The sequence below is a fragment of the Cyprinodon tularosa genome, unplaced genomic scaffold (genome assembly GCF_016077235.1).
Source record: "Cyprinodon tularosa strain WSP-4 unplaced genomic scaffold, ASM1607723v1 ctg353, whole genome shotgun sequence".
In the NCBI taxonomy this organism is placed as follows: domain Eukaryota; kingdom Metazoa; phylum Chordata; class Actinopteri; order Cyprinodontiformes; family Cyprinodontidae; genus Cyprinodon; species Cyprinodon tularosa.
Window position 1 is genome coordinate 868,600 of NW_024039067.1, and position 23,002 is coordinate 891,601.

The 23,002-nt window shown below is 38.5% G+C and overlaps 1 protein-coding gene across 1 annotated transcript in view; it reads right to left on the reverse strand.

Moving 5' to 3' along the window:
- Positions 1–9,916: 9,916 nt before the first annotated feature.
- Positions 9,917–23,002, reverse strand: part of cilp2 (cartilage intermediate layer protein 2) — a 30,372-nt gene continuing 17,286 nt past the window's right edge. The window contains exons 6-9 of the mRNA XM_038295367.1: positions 20,502–20,819; positions 20,102–20,210; positions 19,542–19,699; positions 9,917–14,227 (exon numbers count right to left, since the gene is read on the reverse strand). Coding sequence (XP_038151295.1) covers positions 11,811–14,227; positions 19,542–19,699; positions 20,102–20,210; positions 20,502–20,819 — 3,002 coding nt within the window. The 3' untranslated portion in view covers positions 9,917–11,810. The remainder of the gene's footprint in view (positions 14,228–19,541; positions 19,700–20,101; positions 20,211–20,501; positions 20,820–23,002) is intronic.

A 23,002-nucleotide genomic window follows, 5' to 3' on the forward strand; every position in this document is an offset into this window, starting at 1 on the left:
TTGAAGCTCAGTTGACCCTTCAGAGAGAGAAGGTCCGAAAAATCTAGTTTGCAGGATGACTTCCTGCCGAGAGGCAAAAGACAAAACAATGTTAAAACTCAGGTTTACAGGAACTCAGTTTGACTCAGCAAAACTCAGCTAGGCTAGAGTACCCAAAACTGGCAAACACTCTGGCGTCGAGGTAGTGGCAGTCAGCAGCTTAAGAACACTCCGTTAACGAGGAAACCATCAGCAGGTGTGTGAGGAGGCGGACCAGAACCATTCACCTCCTGGTGGAGGAAAGGAGACAAACACAGAAACACAACAGATAGACAGGAGTCCTGACACTTTTAATAAAAGATGTTTACTTTATTACTTTATTTTAAACCCGTAAATACAGTGGTGGAATGTAAAAAAGTCTATTAATTTTATTACATTTTCAGGAAGCTGGAATTAACACAAATTCCAGCTGCTGCTATTTTTCTCTCTGGAGATGCAATTTCAACATGGTAGATAGCAGCACTTAGGACTGACTTTGGAAAAGACAGTTTTAGAGATTTAGGGCAGATATTATTTGTAGTTTATAAATTTCAATAATGTGCTAGTTGTTGACATGTGTCCAAGTGTTCAGTCTGATGAGTTCTCAGAGCAGTTATAGTTTCTTTGTGGTAATAGATTCAACATCAAACTCTATTCCACAGTAAAAGTCTGAGGAGAATCAAGACACTCCTGCTTTCCTAGTGATTTCTTTTTTTAATTAGACATAAAAATCAAACTAGCTTTCTGTTTATTGTGGTATTTTTATGCTAAAGTTCTTTCCTGGTGGTTTAGAATCTGTAACAGGTGGATCTATGCCTCAATACATCAGGTGGTTCCTGAAAGTTACCTATAGTTACTGTGAAAATTATAAAGAAATGTGCTTAGATTAGAAAATTTAATATGTTACTTTGAATACTTTTTTAAATGCATGTTCTTTGAATACTTAAATATTTTCAAAAGTGAGTACTTCAATACTTTATCTTGCAACAAGTAACTTTTACTTGTAGTTAAGGAAGATTTGACCATGAGTTGAGTACTTTGTCCACCACAGTTTAAATGTAAATTATAAAAGTGAAGGTAGACATAGTTTAATGACTCCACATGATAAATTAAATTCCTTTCAGTTTATTTTTATAGCTCCAATTCACATCATGTCATCTCAAGGTACTTTACAGAGACAATTCAACCAGATCATACAGTCAAATTGATTAAAAGTTTTTCATCTAAGGAAAACCAGTTGATTGCATCGACTCATTGACTTGAATGCAATCCCTCACACTATGCATGCTTGTAGCGACAGTGGAGAGGAAAACTCCCCTTTAACAGGAAGAAACCTCCAGCAGAACCAGGCTCCGTGTGAGCCGTCATCTATCGAGGCAGACTGGGTTTCAAGGAGACAGAAGCAGAGATGGAAAAAGAAGAAGAGATACAAAAGGCAACTATCAACCAGCTCCGCAGGCGGCCTCATCCAGGATACACACAGCCAGGCAGGCGAGCTCCAAGCCAGCTTCCATGTCAGACGATGAAGGAGAGCAGGTACAGTTAGTCACAGTCAGAGAAACAGGACTACACTCACTAAATGAAATGATATTCTTAAATATTAATTTAAAGTAAACTTACTTTCATCTACATTTTTAAACTAACTGCAGGGGTTGTAAGAAAAACAAGCCCTAATTATGCTCATGAAATTAAAAAGTTGATATTAGTTCTGGGATTAACCACTTCTTAATTAACATTATGTGCATCTTTATAACCTCAAGAGAAAAAAAAACCCAGATGTTTCTGTTGCTGTCGGTTTATTCTAAAATAAAATTGCAGAACAATCACCAAGTGGGTTTGCATATTTTTTTGTCTTGTTTTATTAAGAACTGTTTGTTGTAAAAAAGACTGTTGCTGCAGTCAGAACACGTCGCTCAATCATTTGAACCATAAAGCTAAATCCTCCTGTCCCTGCATGCTAAGTTAAAATCTAAACAACACTATCCTGATGTCTTAATGAGACCCATAAGTGCAGCACGGATGTTCTGTACAGGGAACTTGCTTTATATGTAATCAAGTAGTAATGAATTGCACATGCTCCCTCTTCTTCAGTGATGTTACATAACGTCTGCCGTGTCTAACAGCCACCACATTGTTCCTGTAAAAGCCAGCGCGGTTTCCTAAAGAACAAACATTACATGTGGTCTGAAACTGACAGCAACTGAAACTTCTTCCAAAAACTTTTCCTCCTGATGTCACAGCCTTTCCTGACAGTTTCGGCAAAAGTGATGCAACTATTGCCAGCTGTATTTGTGAGCTTCCAGTCGTATCTCTTCATTGTTTCTTTGCTACTGGAAGACTTTTTCTCCATTGTCTTTTAAGAAATACAACCTGAAAAGAGGCAGCATTGCGGTTGACGGCCTGACCAGCTTCCTGGACTTATAGAAACCATTTTTTTTTATGAATGTGTGTGTTCTTTGGTCCTTAGCTGTTAAAGCTGTCAGTCGGTTCGTTTTCTTTCAGCTCCGTTTTCTGGCAATGCAGAGCCAGGCATAAAGGTGTCAGTGACAGAATGTCTCAACACTCGGGTTTTCCTCCCCACTGAGCTCCCTGTTGTGCAACTTTATGACAAAAATATTTTTTGGTTAGAAATAACTTATGTTGTCTTTGGTGCCATAAGTCATCAGCAGGAGAGCAATAAGCAGCAGGGATGTAAAGGTATAGAGGTCAACTTTGTTCACAGATCTGCAGGAATGGTTGAACCGTTTCACATCTTGAAATGATATTACATGGGTACCAGTGTTGCAAAGGTGCAGTGTATTCTCTTACAAAATATAAAAATATATGTCTCATGGGTCATGTACCTCATCTGCAAAATTTGCAGAGCTACAAGTCCTCTACATCATGGACTGTTTCTTCTTGTCCTGAATGTATTCCTACAAAATATGTTTATAATAATTTTATGCAAAAGCAAAAAACAAACTAATATACATTATTTTCATTGTTTTACGAATAAAGTAAAAAAAGATTGAACCCTGTTTTTCTGACTGTGACTGGCTGGATGTGCTCTCTTCATCCTCTGGCATGGGAGCTGGCTCGGAGCTCGTCTGCCTGGCTGTGTGTTTCCTGGGCCGCCTTTTACAGCTGCTTTTTGTATCTACACTTCTGTCTCCTTGAACCCCAGTCAGCCTCAGGAAATGGCCGCTCACACTGAGCCTGGTTCTGCTGAAGATTTCTTCCTGTTAAAAGGGAGCATTTCCTCTCCACTGTCGCTACAAGCATGCTAAGTGTGATGGATTGCATTCGAGTCAATGAGTCGATGCAATCAGGTTTTCCTTAGATAGAAAACTTTGAATCAATTTGACTGGATGATCTGTTGAACTGTAAAGTGCTTTGAGATGGCATGTGTTGTGAATTGGCGCTATAGAAATAAACTGAATTGAATTCAATTGATACATATAAATAAAATTGACAGAAACCATCTTAATGATGACGTCATCCTGTACATCATTTCACCTCAGGATAAATACGGTCGCTCTGTGAAGGCCTGGAAATAAACATGAGGAAATATTTAAATGGATAAGCATGAAACTTTGACGCGTTATCAACTGACCTGTTAAGAGTTTCTCTGGATTTGGAAAGATGAAACAGTCACATAGGTAAGAATATTGATTAGAGAAGCAGTAAAAAGGCCAAATGTACCTCTGACAGAGCTGTACTGTAGATGAACAGAACTGAAAGGAAATTGTGAATAATTAAATTTCTGTGCTCTACAAATGTTAGTTTTAAACAAAAAGGACCAAAGCTGTAGCAGAAAAAAAGCCACAAGAAGTCCTGAACCCTATTTGAAGTTTGCAGGAAATGGCACCTCTGTGTAGGACAGCTCTATGGTCGGATGTAAAGATTTTTTCTTCTGAGCACAAATATTGAGGTGTAAAAATAAAAAGCTCTGTTTATCATATTCTACACAATGTTTCAACAGTTTGGGCATTTTCTAATCAGGACAGGAAAGCTAGAAAGAGTTCATGGGATCCATTAAACAAAAGGACGAAACCTTCAAGGATTTTTCTGTCAGTTCTGCTGTTCAGTAATCTACAGTACCAACATGAAAAAGCCAACGTCCTTTAAGTGCGACTCAAACCAGCAGAAACTCTGACTCACTTCTCAATAGGCTTAGTTCATCATGTTTTATGTGTTCAGTTAGCAGTGACATGTTGGAATCCAGTCAAGTTTGATTTGAATTATCCACATGAGCATTGTTACTGGTCAGGCATGTTTTTAAAGACTCCTAGTGTTTCAAGTTTGACAGAAAGGTCTTTAATAAACTGTTGCATGTGTTGAAGGATCAAAATAAACGATTGATAAAGGAGCAAAGATATTGTCAATAAAGTCAGACCATATCAGGAGCTCCAAACACGTCTTCCTTTACAGTAACCCATCCTTTACCTGCATGAGTGTCACTGCCTCTCTGGGGCAATGACACAAAAGATGTTCTTCCTAGGTTAACATGTAATCGTTTTAGAAATTGACCAGAGAGGTTAGAAAAGGTGTTTTAATGCTACTTAGGTGTTAAGTTTATCCTCTGTTTTCAATCTCAGAAACCTGGGAGCTTAACCTGGATTATTTACAACTTCTAGGCTTTTGTGAAACAGGTAAAGCCAGGATGCTCTGATCGCTCTAAGTCAAGCCTGTCTTTATCCTGGATTTCTAGATTCTTCTTTCAAATTAATTCCAGATCCCGATAGAGTGGAGTTTATAGATGTAGGAGGGTTTGTTTAGCATCCTAGTGGTTAGAGCTGTGAGCTTATGCTCTGAGAAGGACGCAAGAACATGGATTGATCACCACAGCTGGCACTCTGGGTCTCTGAACAAGACCCTTAACCTCACACTGCTCCCGAGCACCGCACAGTGGCAGCCCACTGCATGGGTATGGGTTAAATGCAGAGGTGAATAGGCTCTATGCACAGCTCCACTACTTCCTGAATTTAATGCAGCTCCTTTGTTTCCTGTCTTTCATGATTGGATGCACTGATTAATCCAGGTGTGTATGACCTAAGTAACTGGCCAGACACACCTGGATTAATCAGTTCGTCCAGTAATGAAAGACAGGAAACAAAGGAGCTGCATTAAATTCAGGAAGTAGTGGAGCTGTGCATAGAGCCCATTTCTCCAGTGTGAGATCAATAAAGTTCAGTTAATATTACTATGTGTGACTAAAAGAGACTAGCATTATCAATGGATATGTTGATGATTTTAGAAACTAAGAATTAATTTCCCTTCTTCCTTTGTGAAACGTATCGGAAAAATCTTTCTTTGTAAATGTCACTCTGAACTTTTAGTCTTATCTTTTGTCGCCTTGGCAGTTTGACTTTCCGGTTTTCATTTCTTACGAGCAATACATTTCTGCACATAGATTTCTTCTTACAAGACATATTTTACCTGAATAGGAGGAAATTAATCCATGATGTTTAAGTAGCTGAAATAGATATTTTCTACATTTGCTAGGTTACAGAACAGAGAGGAGGTGAAAAAATAAACTGTAAACAGTTGATTTATATCACACTGTCCTTAAAAATAAAACATGTTATATCTCTTTCTCTAATTGAGTCAATGGAAATGAATTCTTGAAGCACAACAGAAAAGTGGTCAGACAATAGTTACCAAGACCTTGGAAATATTTCGACCATTATTGTACCATTGATCAGGTCAAAAATATGTCCCCATAGGCATCCAAGGGTCCTTTTCACAAAGCAGGTTCACTGAAAACTCTAAGTTGTCTAAACCCGAAAACAGGTAAACTATTACTTTTCCCATTCACTAAACGAGTTTCCTCAACCTCTGTTTCAGTCACCGTAGTAACATTCTCCACAGAGCTAACCTGGTCGGTAGCAGGTTCTCTTTAGTAAAGACAGGGTGTCCTCTGTCTCAGCTCTCCTTACAGTCAATCACGTTGTTTTATTTCTTGATTTAGTCTGATTTTTGTTGTAGTTTTGAGCATTAAAAATATATTATATATAACTACCAGTTTTAGTGAGGCAGACACCCTGTCTACTTTTAAGACTAGGCTTAAAACTTTCCTTTTTGATAAAGCTTCTAGTTAGTGTGGCTCAGGTTATCCTGAGCTATCTCTATAGTTATGCTGCTATAGGCTTAGACTGCTGGAGGACATAGGGACCCCCATTTCATCATTCTGCTTCATTCTATCTCTATTCTCCCACTCTGCAGAATCTGTTAGTTCAATCTCTAACGTTCTGCTCTCTCTGCTTTTTCTCAGAGTAGCTTTGTCTCGTCTGTTCCTGTTTGGCTGTGACTCCATCCTGGAGAGAAATATCAGCTGTGCTGCTTCCATCAACACCCTTGTTTATAGATGCTGGAGATCAGCCTGTTTTCCAGTGTAGTCCTGTTTCTCTGACCGTGACTGGCTGGATGTGCTCTTTTCGTCCTCTGGGATGGGAGCTGATTCGGTGCTCGTCGGCCTGGCTGAGAGAGGATTCTACAACTCAGTTGACAGGGTAGGAGATTACTTGTTTTTTTGGTTTGTTTAATATGAGCAAGATGCTGATAATTTTATTTTTACTTAGTTATATTTACAGTACATGAAGAACTACTGAAATTATTTTCGGATTAAACATAAATAGATTAATTAATTCCGCGTGGGAAAAAGAATTACATGATAACAACCTAATGAGCCAACTGATACAATCTTAAACCATTCTATGGGAATGATAGCGGCTAATAAAGACCATTTATTGGGATAATAACATCCTAAGTTTCGACTGCAAATAGCCACGTTGCTGTGTAAAAGAAGATTGAATCAACAATGGGACCCATGAGATGATGCACAGGTTCTGTATATTAGAAAACCTTATTAGACTTCATTTCACCTGCTGCCAGAAGATTTAACCTTAATAGATACATTCCAGCCTGTTTATTTAGTTGGTGCAAGCTGTAAAATGAATCAGCTTGTTTGGTTACGTTAAGAATACATCTGACTTATAGATGTTATTGTGTAATCCTCAAAGGCCAAACACTTTAGAATGTGTTCAGTAACCAACCGTTATAAAGTGAAGTAAGCAAATACAGTAGAATACTTTTACTGGCCTCGTGGTTTTGCTGTGTATACTAAATAAAACCATATTATCACATAAGCTAACAGCAACATAAAGAAAGTAGTTAGTATAGTAGAAAGTAGAAAGTATCAGTTTCACTGATGTAAGCAAAAAGAAAAACTTAAGTTGTCTAAAGATGTCAGCTTGGTTTAATGGAGGAAACATAACATTAGCATCGGGAAAACATTGTATGTTTCATAAACGCATAAACAACAGAAATATCCCATAATGAACACATGGTAACATGGTGTTTGGATTGAGATTATTTACCAGCCTCAACAGAGTTCCAGGTTTACTTTCATACATTTTGAGGTAAACATGTTGGTTTTAAGGCAAGTTCCAAATGTTATTTTTGAAAGTACATCCATTTCTATTTGGTTGTATTTTTAAATCTCTGATTTATTGTATATTATAATTGTAGTAAGACAGGCACAACGAAACAGGGAGCAAGTGAAACCATCAATTTGTCTGTTTTCTTGTTAACTTTTTTCAATGTCAGAAATGATTTACATGGGCCAGCTTTATTTTCATCCGTCTTCCTGTTCTATCATCAGCTGTTAACTGTGAATTAAACTTCAATGCAACATAAGTTTGTTCTGTGAAACATCAAAAAAATCACAATCCAGTTTTCAACAGCAGAATTAGATTATTAAATCCATCAGGAGATAATCTCACTACTTTTTTGAAGTCCTAAGTTTGACATTTCCAGTCTTTGCACTACATCTGTGGAGTTGCCTCCGCTGACCTGACATACCACTGTGTTCAAAGACTTATCTCCTCCTACAACTGGACTCAATTGCTGCATAATCTTTGTTACTGAGGAAAAGCAGCATCTGGAGCTGGGAGATTTTGGTTTTCATCTTGAGGACCTAACATGTTGCTGCAAACAGATATGTGGTCAGAGAAACTGGTAATGCTAGCTAAGAGGTCCCAGACTCTCCCTCTGTCTTTTGTGAAATCTTTTGTGGTGAGGATGATTATCCTATTATGATAATTATCAATGCTTAGGGCACTGTTAACCACTTTTATAGTATACTAGCATTGACGGGATTTATTTAAAATACAGTTGTCCTTTAGTTGGCATTTTATTTGTATAGCACATTTCAGTTATTACACAATTTAAAGTGCTGTATATTTACTTGTTCTTCAGTTTCCCAAAGGGCAAAAAGGCACCAGTTGGATTTAGATTTGTTCAGCTAGAATTGACTCTCCAGTGGTGTCAAAAGTTCACACATTTGTTACTTAAGTAGAAGTATAGATACTGCAGTTTAAAAACACTCTGGTAAAAGTTGAAGTATCAACTTGACCTCTTTACTCAAGTAAAAGTGAAAAAGTATGTGCTCCAAAAACTACTTAAAGTATAAAAGTATGAAGTAACCTTTAAGAAAACCCAGCCAGATGCCACTATATGAAATGAAAACTTAATTTTTCGACTATTTAGAGAAATTCTTTGAGATAGGGCCAAGGATGAGGGAGGTCTTGTTGGTCTCCGTCTCCCGATACGCTCTCACCCGTGTCCGACCTTTCAGACATTTCGACATCTTTTTCTAAATCCCAACATTGTAGCATGGCATAGACAATTCACGTTAGCAGTTTGAAGAACACCTGCTTGCTTCTGATAATTTCCTTTGGCGTCAGCCAGAGATGGGAAGCAACGAAGTACAAATACTTCGTTACTGTACTCAAGTAGATTTTTCTGATATTTTTACTTTACTTTACTACTTATTTTTATGGCGACTTTTTACTTCTACTCCTTACATTTTTACACAAATATCTGTACTTTCTACTCCTTACATTTTAAAAAATTGGCTCGTTACAGTACTTTAGTTTTGAATAATTTCAATGGAGTTACCGTTATTATTTTTCACGTCATCAATACCAAATTCAATCTAATTGGATGGGAATCTACGTTGCATTTGACGCACCACTACAAGATGAATCGACAGATTCTGCAGTATTCATTCGCGGCAAATCATTGCAGCTTGGTGGCGGTGGCGTTAGCATAGTAGCATGGACGACGAAATGATTGAAAATGAACACAACGGAGATCTAGTCCTATTGGCAGACATCCATTTAAAATGTAGGCAACGGCATGAAAAAAGTGGTTTCTACTTTTCCTTTTATACTTTAAGTAAATTTACAAGCCTGTACTTTGTTACTTTTACTTGAGTAAAGAAGTTTAATAAGTACTTCCACTTTTACCAGAGTATTTTTTAACACAAGTATCTGTACTTTTACTCATGTACGGAAAGTGAGTACTTTTGCCATCTCTGGCGTCAGCACAAATTTGATGAGTAAATAACCAATGAGTGTTTGCATTATATGACTCATCCAATTACACTAGTTTTCACTAGATGTGGATGGTGCCAATGATCTGCATGGATGGAGCAAATAAAATACATAGAGTAACGAGTAATATTTGTTTTAAACATTTAAGGAATAGAAAGTACAGATACTTGTGTGCAAATGTAATAAGTAGAAGTCAGAAGAAAAAAAAGTAATGGAGTAAAGTATGGAAACCTTAAGGGTACTTAAGTACAGTAACAAAGTATTTGTACTTCGTTACTTGACACCTCTGAGAAGCTCCCATCGACATGCAAAAAATTATGATATATTTACATGTAATCTTTACGCATCATTATGACTTGGGTTAAAAAAAATGTTTTGGGTAAGTTTCCATACCCTGAGCCTCAGAAAAAAAATCTTGTGCAAGTAAATAGCAGAGAAATGCTATTCACTTGCATAAGATTTTTTTTTTTTTATGATGATGATGATTTTTTTGTTTTTGCTTTAAGGTCGTTTTACTTATTATTTTTGCAATGTGTTTCTTTAATGACAAAACAGTCTAATAAGAATTTTGAACAAAAAACAGGTTCAGAAAAAATAAAAAGAGTGAACAAGAAGAAGAGTACAGTTTGAAAACAATCAGTAAAAAAACAAAGTATTATTACAGTATTATTATTTACAGCAGGCTCAGTGAAAAAAATGCTATTAGAAGTTTTCCAGAAGTCTGCGATCAATCTACTTGCTAATAAGCTTATTATTGCAAAGCTAACGTATCCTTCAGATGACATAAAGCAAATTCTCTCAACCAACCGAGCAACAGTAAACAGCCCTTTTTTCTGCTGCTAAATTTTTTTGTTCATGCAACTGATTAGAGTCATTTATGAAAAGGCAATGGTGGACACCAACTTGATTAAACTTTATTAAATTATGAGATTAAATTGAAGGTTCAACAAATGGTTTTTGCTTGAAAATGTAGCCACCAAATCCCAAAAGAGTAAATAATGGAATCAAAAGACATAGAGTATAACAGCCTAGAGAAAAGCAGATAGGTTTTCATGAATCCTTCTCATTAACTATTAAAATCTTTATTTGCAAAACATTTTAATCCTTCATATAATTTATGGCAGCTAGAGTCCTTACTAAAGGCACATTTTATGTTTTACTAAGAATGTTCTTTTATGTAATGTTGTGATTATTTAGCATATTTCTGCATGGTCTACTTACTTATTTGCAGGAAAATAATTAATTTAGCTAGAAAGTCTGAGCTGTGCTCTATACCACCTTTTACAGCAAGAGCTGCATGTTTGTTAGTCTACAAAATATTGTGTTAATAATAATACACAGTTTTGCTTTTTAACTTTAAAAGTTTGACATGCCTTTAGCTGAGGGTATGACTAAAAGAGAGCCCATCCGCATCTAGTTAAGTTTTTAGGGACTAATCCTTTAAAAGCTAATCAATACTTATCAGAATAGGATACCTGGGTTTAACTTAGCTGTCCTTAATATTAAAAGTAGTGCGTTTTCTTCAGGCGTTTATGAAAACACTGTTTGAGTGATTTCATTTACAGGCCATTTTTAGATAGTTTGCTGTAATATTTCCAAAACATGCTGAATTTGACCAATACTACATTTAAATTGAATCTATGCTGCTTCAAGGTCCAAGTGTAATAAAAAAAAAAACAATTATTCTTTTAATCCTAAATAATCCTTTTTTTCCTGTTACATACGGATTCTTACCCTCTGAAGTTTCAACTGGTCACAGTGTTACATTTTTAGGGACATGCAACTAAATCAATATTGGTAAAATATTGATAATCCTTTATTAGCAGCATGTCATACATAATATCCTCTTAATGGAAAGAGTTCACCAATCTGTGGGAAATAGGCTCAGTATCTGTGGGCTAGGACCTTTTCCAGCGATCATTTGGATGTTAAATAGAATAACTTCGGCTGCAACACCTAATTATTATAATGGCATTTGGTTTATCACAGTGGTTTGGTTTTAAATCAAGCAATAAAAGATGTCTGAACATCCCACATAAGTACAAGCCCTGTAAGAGTTCATTGTCATTTTAACAAATTCATTTCCAAAATTAGAACACAGGAAAAACATAAATACAGGTAAGAAATAGTCAATGGATGTTAACCTTTTATAAATGAAATGAAACAAAAAAATAAAATAAATTGAAACCTTCAAGTTACTATAAGACAAATAATCTCCCCGTATGTTTGTAGATCTATCGTCACTGATTTATTTTTATTCATATTTTTAGTCATACTTTTATTAGACCAGACATCATCTTTGCTCTTTAGATTTAGTGTCTTCAAACTAGTCTCTCTTAATGCCATAGGAATAAAACTCAAGGGAGACATAATTAAATGTAAGGATCAGGGTAAAAATAGCCTACTTTTTGGCAACTATTGGCGCTGCTGTGCCCGCACGGATGTTCTCCTTCTAGATACAGAACTGGCTCGCCGACTTTGGGTCCTTCCACTCTGCTCTGAAGGAAAGGCCACAACCTGGGTGGATGATCTTTGCACCTGCAGCCCCTCCATTTCTCTCATGTCCCTTGCCATTTGAGAAAGAGTTTGACCCGGGTTGGTCTGCAGACGCTGGAAGAGGCTTTCTCTGTTAATCTTTTTCTCTGGACACATAAAAGTAAGAGCCACACCATAGTCTGACTTCATCTCTCTGGAGAAGCCATCAGAGGTGCCATCAAAGCAACGACCAATAGCAATTTCTTTGGCAACTCTGGGATTCTGATCTGTGACTGTGTAGATGCCATAATTGTGTCCTAATGGATCAACAGGGGCTAGCATGGTGAACGCGTGTGACTCGTTGTTTTGAGCAACTGGCGGATGCTTGATGAGATATTCCTGTAGGAGACCGTTGGTGCCAATCCTCCTGCAGCTACCCTGTGGAATAATTGATATCAGTGATCTATCAACCTCTGCTTGATCAAATAACATGCCACCACATTTGAATTCAACACACGCAGCCGAGGTGTTGGCTTCCCGCATGTCCCGTGTACTCCGAATGTCTCTAATGCCATACAGTTTGCCCCTTGTCTGTGGGTGTGTTCCTCCTAGATTCCTTGACCGGACCATTACTTCTTTTTGACCATAAATTTTGACTTTAATGTAGCATGCTCTGAACTCCTGGGGGTTCGGCCACCAGGAGAGGTAGTCCCTCGTCCACGTTGTCAAGTCATTCTCCTCAAAAGGAACAACATTGTATTCATACTTGTCTTTTTCCACTCTGAAAAACCTGAAATGGTTTGAATCCACAGGTGCATTTTCACAAGCTAATAAGTTCTGATATGGATATATTGGTCCGTTGGTCTCATCAAGATTGTTTTGGTTTGGTTTTGCCAAATTAATTCTGAATGCAGTTTTCTTCAGAGCTGGGTCCTCATGATCAGAACGCTGGTAATCTAATTTGTCTAGATAAGGTTGAGACACTCCGATGATATTTGGATTCATCTTGGGAGAAGAAGGAGCTGCCTCCAGCTCCTCTCCACCAAGTATTGCTGTGACGTATGCAGTGTAAGCATCGGGCCTCATGGCATCACAAAACGCAGGCAAGCAGGCCCCGTTGGGCCCAGTTAGGACACTATCAAAGCGTCCCCATGCCCTGGGATTAGATGAATAACCTGGCTTGGGCTCCAAATTGATCAAACTGATTACTACTCCCTCCAATTGTTCATTAGGAAGGAACTTATCGCTCATGTAAGTACGCACCTTAACATAACACCTCCTGTTTTCAGGCACATCTAAATTGAAGAGTCTGCGTTCCCTGATCTCCATGTTGCCTATTAGGAAGGTGCGCTCCTCTCGCTTGTTTCTTCCACGACCACCAGCAGTAGTTGTGCTATAGGAGAAATTGCTCTCCTCCTCCCAGACACCAGTGTCGGGGTTTAAAGACCACAGTTTCATTGTTGGAATGTGCTCTTGCATTTTCACATGCTGTGTGTCAAGGAGAACTTGGACGGCCCCAGCTCCAAGTACTTCTTTACTTGTTTCATCTCTAAAGTCAACTGAAAACATGCCATAGGTCCGCAGTGGGAGCATGTCACCCTCTTCATCCACAAAGTTGAGGTCACCCGGGGCAGCTGCTGCTGTCGTAATGTTTCTCGGATCAATGAATGTGACACTCGCTTTCACTGTCCCTTCATAGGTTTCTCCATTGTCTTTATAAAAGGAGTTCGGTGGAATAACTATTTGCCCTATTGGATCCTCCCCTTTAATTTCTCCGAGGTCAATAAAATTGGTTTCTCTTGGATTGATATCAATCGGTATCTGTTTCCTCATCACTTTGACGTTATGATAGATAGATCCACCTTTCTTGTCAAAAATAAACACCTTTGGAGTGTCGATGAAGGTTTGAGTTGGGTCGACAAAATTTACAACCAACCTTTGTGTATCTGGAGTAATTTGCAGAGTAAACCCACCCTGGTATCCAGTGATGCCTACTCTATCTTTACCAATGTAAATATGCCCAAAACGCAGAGGCTCATTATTGTCAGCTGCCGCCACTCTGCCACGAACCAGCACAGTGGGTTGAACACATTTCTGACAGCTGCAGTGTATCACAGCTCGTATCGGGAGCTTGTAGGTGCCACAGTCAATGATGCGACTTTCCATTTCCTGAACCCCACAGCAGAATCCATCTCCGTCTCTGCAGCGCATGTCAAAGTCCAGAGATCCCGGGCATTTGTTGTGAGGACATCGACCTGCATTGTAGTACCTGGAGTGGGTGCCAGGTTGAACGCAGTCCATTGGTAGTCTTACAAGGTGTGTTTCAGGGGTGGAATTGCACGCAGGTGATTCTTTGGCTGTGGATAAGATGACATAGATTTAAGATGTTTTGGGTTTTTATACAATATGAAAGGCCAATATAATTACATTAAAACATTGAGGTTTGTTCCTCACAGATCAAATATGTCTTTATGTTAATGCTAAGATTGCAGTTTTCTTCAATTGTTATTATCGCTATCAACTGAGATATCTTATATTTGCTATGAAATATGTTTCATTTGATATAACTGAATAAAATGAATTGGCATATTTAAAGATTTATATTCAAAAATACAAGGAATTGGAAAAAAATTCAAAATCATACAGAAAAAGTTTTTCAAAAGCTTACATGCACACACAATTTGTTACCTGGTATCAACATTTTTAACACACAATGTCAAGCATGAATGACATTATAAATAAGCATTGTGTTAAAGGGAACATATATTTACAGACTATTTAACATGTAAGAATAATTTAATCTCTATCAGGGTTCCTCAATTCCTGCCTTTCGAGGACTGCTTAGACATAGCCTGGGTGCCATTCCGAACTTAGTCCCGCCCACAAAGTTTGAGGTCGGGAAGTTCGGTCTGGCTCTGCTCCATAGTAGCGCGAGTATGATCGCCAACCCTCTGGCGATCCAATCAAATTGTCAGGGCGGGCTTTATACGATGATGGACAGATCAACAGTAACGTAATCAACCACGTGACCAATGCGCGCTTGGGTGACAACAATAATGGCTACCGCTGGAGAGTTTAGGTGAGTAGATTCTGCTATTAGGTCTGTTCTAGAAGATATCGACAGCAAGTTAATTTTAAAAGAGGAACAGAGAAACGCGATCAAGCCTCATCTTCTTATTCTAGGCGTGCAACTGCACGCTTTGATTTTTGTTGACAACAACTATGCCTCGCTTAACATACGTCACGCACTCCGTTGCTCTTATTGGTTGTAGGTCTATCCAATTGAGTGCAGAGGCATTTTTTTTCCTGGTTCGTTCGAAACACGCCCCATAATCACAGCTCTATGGAGCAGTATCAGACTCATATTCTGACTAGAATTGAGTCGGACTACGTCAGGCTAGCTTAGACATACCAGAGTCAAAAAATCAGATTGGCTCTGAACTTTTTAAATCTTAATGAGAAAAAATTGGAGTGATGGTGTTTAGTCCCAGTAACTTTTTTAATTTAAAAAACAGTAATCCATGCCTTTGTTACATCCCGGCTTGACTGCAGTAATGCACTTTATTTTGGGGTGAGCCAGTCCTCCCTCCCACGTCTCCAGTTGGTGCAAAATGCAGCTGCACTCCTTTTAACTGGCTGCTTGTGCATTTTAAAATTCTTAAATTTGTTTTTTAAGTCTCTAAATGGCTTGGCCTCACCATACCTCTATGATCTTCTCCACCCCTATGCTCCCACCCGGTGCCTCAGGTCAGCTGACCTGCTGCTCCTTGAGGTGCTGAGGTCCAAAGGGAAGCTCAAGAGGACACTGAGCTTTTCAGTCTGTTTTGCACTTTTTTAGTCACTGCTCCAAAATTATGGAATTAGCTCCTCCCCCTCATTAGATAATCCTCTTCGCTGTCTATTTTCAAAACTCGTTTTAAAACCTAGTCTTATACTTTGGGAGCATGAGACTCTGTTTTTGTGTTTGTGGTTTTGTTTATTGTTGTTATATGCTTGTATTAGTTTTATTTAATTATAATTGTTTTAATCCTTTTAATTACAACACTGCTGGAGTGCATCTTTTTTTCGGATCTAGCGATCTTTAATTTATGTTCCAACTGGAGTCAGTGGATGAAAGTGCAATATTTTTGAAAGAGTCAAAAGGGAAGACTGCTCTCCGCATTATCATCTTCCATGGTTGTTCTCCTTCCTGTTTTCACTTAGCAGGACACATACTGTAATACTGTAGGAACCTTTGTTGAGTATTAGTGGTGGTCAGGTCAGATGAATGCAACCTGGCCGTTCAGACACAGGTCGCATTTGAAAAAATCGGATTCGTATCGGATTCAGAACAAATAGCCAAGTGGCCTGGGTCGCATTGGAAAAAATCAGATCTGTGTTGTTCAGACAGCCATGAAAAGATCAGATCCAGGTTGCATATGGGCAAAAAAATCAGATTTGGGTCACTTCCGGCTGCAGTATGAATGTAGCCTTTGATGCATTTTAAACGTCTGTCTGACCACCCGCTAATTTTTATTTAGTCTTGTGACAAAAACTGAAATCTACTACTAGTCATGTTTTAGTGATCAAGGATCCATGTTTAGCTCATCATTTTTTCATTGTCATGAAAAAAGGAGCTTCCTCTAATGAGCATGACACTTAAGATGTATCATTGCAGCTCACACAGGAGATCACATACAGGACGCATATGTTTGGAAATGTGAACAACCAATCAAAAGAATCGGATTTTACAAAAAAAAATCTGAATTGAGCATTAATGCCTGCAATGTGGATGTAGCCTTTGCCTTATAGACGCCAGTATGTGCACCCGTAAGACTGAATGAAGTTAGTCAAATTTGGACTACAGCGCTCTGAAAAAGAATTACAAAAAATGTGACACAAATGTAGCGAATGGCTGAATCTCTCATAGAATCGTAAACATTTAAAGGTTTGTTGTTTGCATGCATCATAACGAGTACACGTGAATAAATAATTTATTTTTGTTAAACTCTGAGTGGAATGTGCCTTTACATCCCGTCGTGCAAAGGATTTTGCTAAACTATTTAGCTCCTTACAGTGGCCAGGAACGTCGGGAGGTCCTTCTGCATCCTGCTTCCTATTCCTAGCTCCTTCCTCACTGCCAGCGCTATTTGGATAGCACTTATTATGGTAATGTCTGGCAGTTAAGCAATGGCTGAAGTTCCCTTACTGATTTGAGCTATGCAGATTGAGTGCTTGACTGCATCATTATGAGATAATTCAGCAATTTCATTCAGATGTGTGCAAACAGAGAATACCTAAAAGGTGCTCTAGACACCGACCTAAAGAGGAACCCTGATCTAAATACTTGAAAGACCCCAGGCAAAGAATCCATCCCAGAATCTTCAGCAATGCTACCCTAACTGGCTTTGTGCAGCCCCCCATTAAAGTTAAAAAAGTCTCATATTGGGAAGCAGAAGACTCTTTTAGAAGACTCTTCCTTTTAAGAGCATCACCAGTCACATCACTTGGCTCACCTCTGAGGGGGATAAATCTGCCTACTGGTGGGGATTCACTCTCTCGTAACCTTAATGTAGCCACAACAGTCTGGAGCTCAAAGCTCTAAAAACAGTCAAGATAGTTGAAGAATTTGGAAAGAGTGCAGCACCACCCCTCCTCATCCTAACTCTACATGTGCCAGGGCGGATGCCTTCCGCTCCTGGGCTCCATCATCACTCAGGACCTCAAGGTACAGCAGAGGATGTAATTCCTGCAGCAGTGATGGGACACTTCTACACCGCGATCACTGAGTCCATCCTGTAGTCCTCTATCATCATGTGGTACACTGCTGCAATCACCAAGGGAGGAGCAGGCCGTGGTGATATGCATATCATTCGCTCTGCAGATTTTGTGGTCTGGGATTTTCCTCCTTAATTTAACCTGTTTTCAGCTTTTCCCCCAGAGGTTCTCCTCAAGCACTTTCCCCCTGAGAGACAGGGAAATTGGTTTCACCTGTTTCCCATCAAGCAGTGGACCACTTAAGGAGTCTGCTGCCATCTATCCAGTGCCAGAGTGTTAACCTTTGTGGTAACCCATAGGCCTACTGAGTTCCTGAACTGTGTTTTCTAGAAACCTCTTTAACCAGTTATCTCCATTGCTTTACTTTGGGCTAATGACCCAGAGGTTCAAGCTCCTGAAAAAGCTTTGGAGCTCTTCAGATATCTACAAAGCTCACGGTTGACACAGGAATAGAGATCGGAAAGATATTGTTTCCACTTTTACAAAAAAAACTCTCAGTTCCTTCAAATATTAATTCTAATCTTTTATACATTTCTAAATAACTTGGAGTTTAAATGATCTTATCAGTGTTTGGAGTAACAGTTTTATAATAGTATTAATAAACGATCTGACTAATCACTTTTTACATATAGGTAAAGCGGCAGGGCATCGCTTCTACTCAACCTATCAAAGTTACATTTCAGAACCTGCACTCTCTGCAACAGGGAATTCAGGTAGAGGCATATATGATGCCAAATGGGTGCCCAGCCTTAATGTGGGTGGGGTTTCAGCTCAGTTTGAATACAGACTGAGAGGAAAGACGATAGCATTCAGTAACAATCCTCACTGAAGTCAAAGTCGGAATGTTTCTGAAAAAAAATTCTAATCTCATTATTAGCAGGAACAAAGACATCATATATGTTGGTTAGAAGCACCTCAATTCAAGCTCTTCATATGATGGGAAAACCATGGGCACAGGAAAAAAATGCAAAAATTATATTTAAATGAGCAAGTGATTCTTTACTGTACTGCAGTTTTACACCTCAACACTGGGTTGTTTAACAGAACAAGAAACTTTCAGTGTTGCATTCAGGGACTGGAAGAGAAAATGAAGTTTGGGACTGCAGTCCCCAGAACCATCTTATCCAATAAAAAGATCCATCTTCAAAAGACAATATTTTAAACCAATGTAAATCTAATAAAACTTAATTCCTTAGCCCAGTTAGACTGACCTGACGCTTTTATTTTTCTTTAGGTTTTTTTCGCTCTCCAGATGAACTGACTCTCTTTTTGGGAGTTGTAGTTCCCTGTGGTTTGGTGTGATTTATCTAAATACATTGACATGGCTCATATACGACTTGGTTTTAGCCCAGGTCTGGCAACGCTCCCCTTAAGTCAATTTTAAAAGAGGCTATTTTTATACAGTCAAATTATTTGTGGCTTTTTGGTTTCTGTCAGTGGTTTTTCTTGAAGCTATGGAAATTAAATACGTCATTGTCAAAAGCAATGGGATAAAAGCCAGCCAAAGTTATAATCCCTCCATCAGCTTGCTTTGATCATGTTAAACTGTTTTCCTTTATAGCTGATAAAAATCAAAAGGAATGTCTGAGAAATGTCCATGCCACAGGCAGTAGATTGCATAATAAATTTGCTTTACACATGTTTTATAAATAAGATTTTATGCAAAAGTCTAAAATCTCCATTCTTTCTCATTTTTGCTCCATTTTTTGAGACAATGTGCTGTATCGATCACCCTTTACACCTGGTTTATGGTTTCATTATTAAACATCCTTTAAACATATAACACAATTCAGAATTTAGTTTTAGATTTAGAATAAATTAGTGAATTTTTATTTCTTAAAAATTGGAGACACAAGGTTTAATATCCAACAGCAATCATATGAGCCACATTTCTTTTATAGAATACATACGTACCAATTACAGTAAGGTGAGCTGGAGATGACTTGACGCTCCCTGCAGGGTTGCTGGTTTTGCAGTAGTAGTCCCCAGATTGTTCTAGTTTTAGGTCTCGTAGTAAAAGGTCTTCTCCATATTTATACACATTCTTATCCAGCAGTGTCCCATTGTGGTACCTGTGTAGTAGTTTACATAGTAAAGTAGAGACATAAAAAAAACAAAGATTATCTGAAAGTTACTATAATCAGCAGATTAAATCTGCTACGGATGCAAAGCCACACATTTTTAAAAAAATTTTTTTTTGGGGTCCTGCTACAGGTTTGGCTACATTTCTTGTAAAACCAGTTGCCAAACTCACCCAGAGCCATAGCTCTGTTAATTAAATCATCCATTCCCCCTGCTCTTAGCAGCATTTTATTGATCGATTGATGTAAATTATAGTTCAAAACATTCCCCTTAAGATATATTACTGAACTTTTTTAATACCACTTCAGTTTATTTTGACTTTGAGCACAGCTCCTCACACTTTTGGCTTTTGACGGCCAGTTGAGCTTTAACACATCAATAAAAGCTCTTACCAGTGGTATTTGTCTGGAGCAGGCAATCCTGTAGCTGAGCAGCACAATAGCACACGTCCTCCCTCATAACGCACTTTGTCCTCTGGGTGCTTTACAATATATGGCTTTTCTGTGGAGGGCATAAAAGCACATTTCCTCTGGACTTCACTATGCTTTCTATGTATCATGAGGACACAAAATTCAGCCAGATAAGCAATTTATTCTCATATTGGTCACTCTTCCTAAAAATACTTGTTATTCAGGGATTAACATTCACAGAAGAGGCACAGTTCTCGGTTTAATTGGTTTTTCCATGACAGAGTTGGTAATCAGAGCTTAAGTTGGAGCATCAGGAAAGATTTTCTTATGTTGATCCAACAAAACCTATTCACATCTATCCATATTCTTCATTGCCACTCACCGGCCGATCTGAGGGTAGCCCGCAGCCAGGAAATCCCTCTAGTGTTACTGGACGTAGGGACGACAACTGGTACAAACTTCTCTTTATTGATGGTAATTAAGGTTGAACTGGAGGAGCAGATTCCTGAGAGTGTGAACTGCCCCTTCTTGTCTGTCAGAGTGCTGATGACTTTAGGGTGGCTGGTCAGAGCCACAGTGGCCCCTGCCACAGGGACTCCAGTCACAGTTTGAATGTCTCCAAACACCACATGATCCGCACATGTACAAATGCTGCAGTCCTCACTTGGATGGCCTTCAGCACACTTCAGCTGGCATTTGGCTGTTAAAAAAAAAAACAAACAAAGACGTACATGAAATTTGAAAAAAAGCCAAAGAATAGACATTCATAGGTCCTGAAATAATAACAGAACATCTCAAGATAACATTCCCATCACATTGTGTGGATGTCTTTAAGCATTGAGAGTACAAACTTGGATTAAGGCCGGGCATACACTGTACAAGTTTCTGCCCTTTTCGGGATGATTCTCCAGTCGTGCGAGAACTGATCAGCGTCCTGCATCGTGTAGTATACAGGGGATAACCAGATGCAATTAGCCTCTCATGACCAACTCCCGAGTTTATAACACCTACAAACTCCTGATGGGCCCTTGGTCTTTTCCTGGTTGTTTAGCTGTTACTGCTGTCACTCCTGAAAAGCTCACTTTACAAACATCTGATGCACCACTGAATCAGTTCTGTGACTGTATGGTCACAGCGCTGCTGAAGTCGTACACATTACTGTAATTAGAACTGTAAGGTCACAAGTGTTTTTTTCTGCTTCGTTCTGGGATTTTTGAGATATCTTAAACGGTCCAGCAGTTATGGTCTTTCAGAAAAAAGTGGGTCTGTAAAAGATGACAGATAGGGAGGAAATCTGCTACTATAAATTAGCCCTTTTTGCTTCTCTTGGGTCATGTAATCTAGAAGGTGGTGCATGAATTTACACAAATCTTTGAATTGGTCTCATGTACTTGTGTGTGTTTGTGTGTGCTTTTGTTTATTAGGCTCTCAGGATGTCTGAAAAAAGTAAGAGAGACATAAGAGACTCCTTTAAAAGTCAAAGTGAGAGTTACATTCAAAGAACTGTGCAACACCCCTCCTAAAACTCCTTCATTGGCTCCATAAAGCATCAGATCCACTTCAAGATCTTCTAAATTATAAAGCTTTTAATAACCTTGTAAAGTGTATTCATTTATTAAGTGCTGATAAATCAAATATATTATTGTTATATATTATTATCATCAGAAAAGAAAAAATATACAACCTGTTAATGTTATTTTATATATCCAAGCTCATAATAATTGTATAACTATGTGTTTCTAATCTACATGGATTCTTGTATAGTTGTTAATTTTATGCAGCCGAGGAAAAAAACAGAGATCTACCAGAAAACAAGCAGAATTTATATATAACAGTTATATTAAAAAATGCTTGCATCCCCCCACTTCTGAAATCATAATTTTGTCCATGGCGCATCTCTTGGCTTTGAGTCCAATGTGCGGTATTTGAACCTGCAGTTTGAGCCGGTAAATTGCATCAGAGTGCTGTGAACTTTTAAACCCTGCGTTCTGTCGTACAGTTTGGGCTGTAGTTGAGTACAACAATTGGAAAAATCTTACTGTGTATGCATGGCTTAATGCAGCAGAGTCTGATAAGAAAACAATGGAAATATTTTCAATTGTGAAAAACCGATGATCATGGTGTGGAATCTATAAGTGCGCCAACCATTACCTTAATTCAGGTCATACAGTTTGTAAAGTAGCTAGCAACAGCTAGTTAGCCACGTGCATGCAATGCAATACAGCTCAGGATATCAGCCGTTTAGCTTTTTATCAGATTTTCAGGTAAAATAATCAAGATAAAATCAAATAAAGGTTGTAGTTAGCAATAAAACTGCACTTATAATGATGTTGCTATGTAATTTAGCGGAAGTAGGAACATGTTGAGTTTTTGGTTTAAATCAAAGTAGTTGTATAAAGTTAGGCTTATTTGTCCATATCATGATGATTATTGTGTGTATTAAATGTTTTTCAGTCTTATTTGTGTGATATGAAAAAGTTCCAGTACAGTTTATTTCACACGGTGCAGCGCATGGCCTCCTTGTTAGCAACAGCTTCTTGTTTGAAGAGGGTGTGGTTAACTCTCATTGCTAACCAGACTCCAACCCCCTGGCTAAAAAACCCCTTTAAACTTGGGAACCATCTGCTTTTTGTGGCAGTGGGAGTAGCTCACTGACTTTTGTCTACCTGGGTCAGGAACCCGGCAAGTGACCCGTTGTTAAATTCGCCTCAGCTCTGATCGGCATGCTGTGGGAACACCAGAGCTGGGTTGATCCACTAAATTACGAGACACCAATGAATGCAACGTACAGACGTAAACACACTGCAGCAGTCGCTTCTGATCTAAAAAGCTGACACAACCCTGTTTACATTAGACATGGAGCAGCTCTGGTGGGAGGGATTC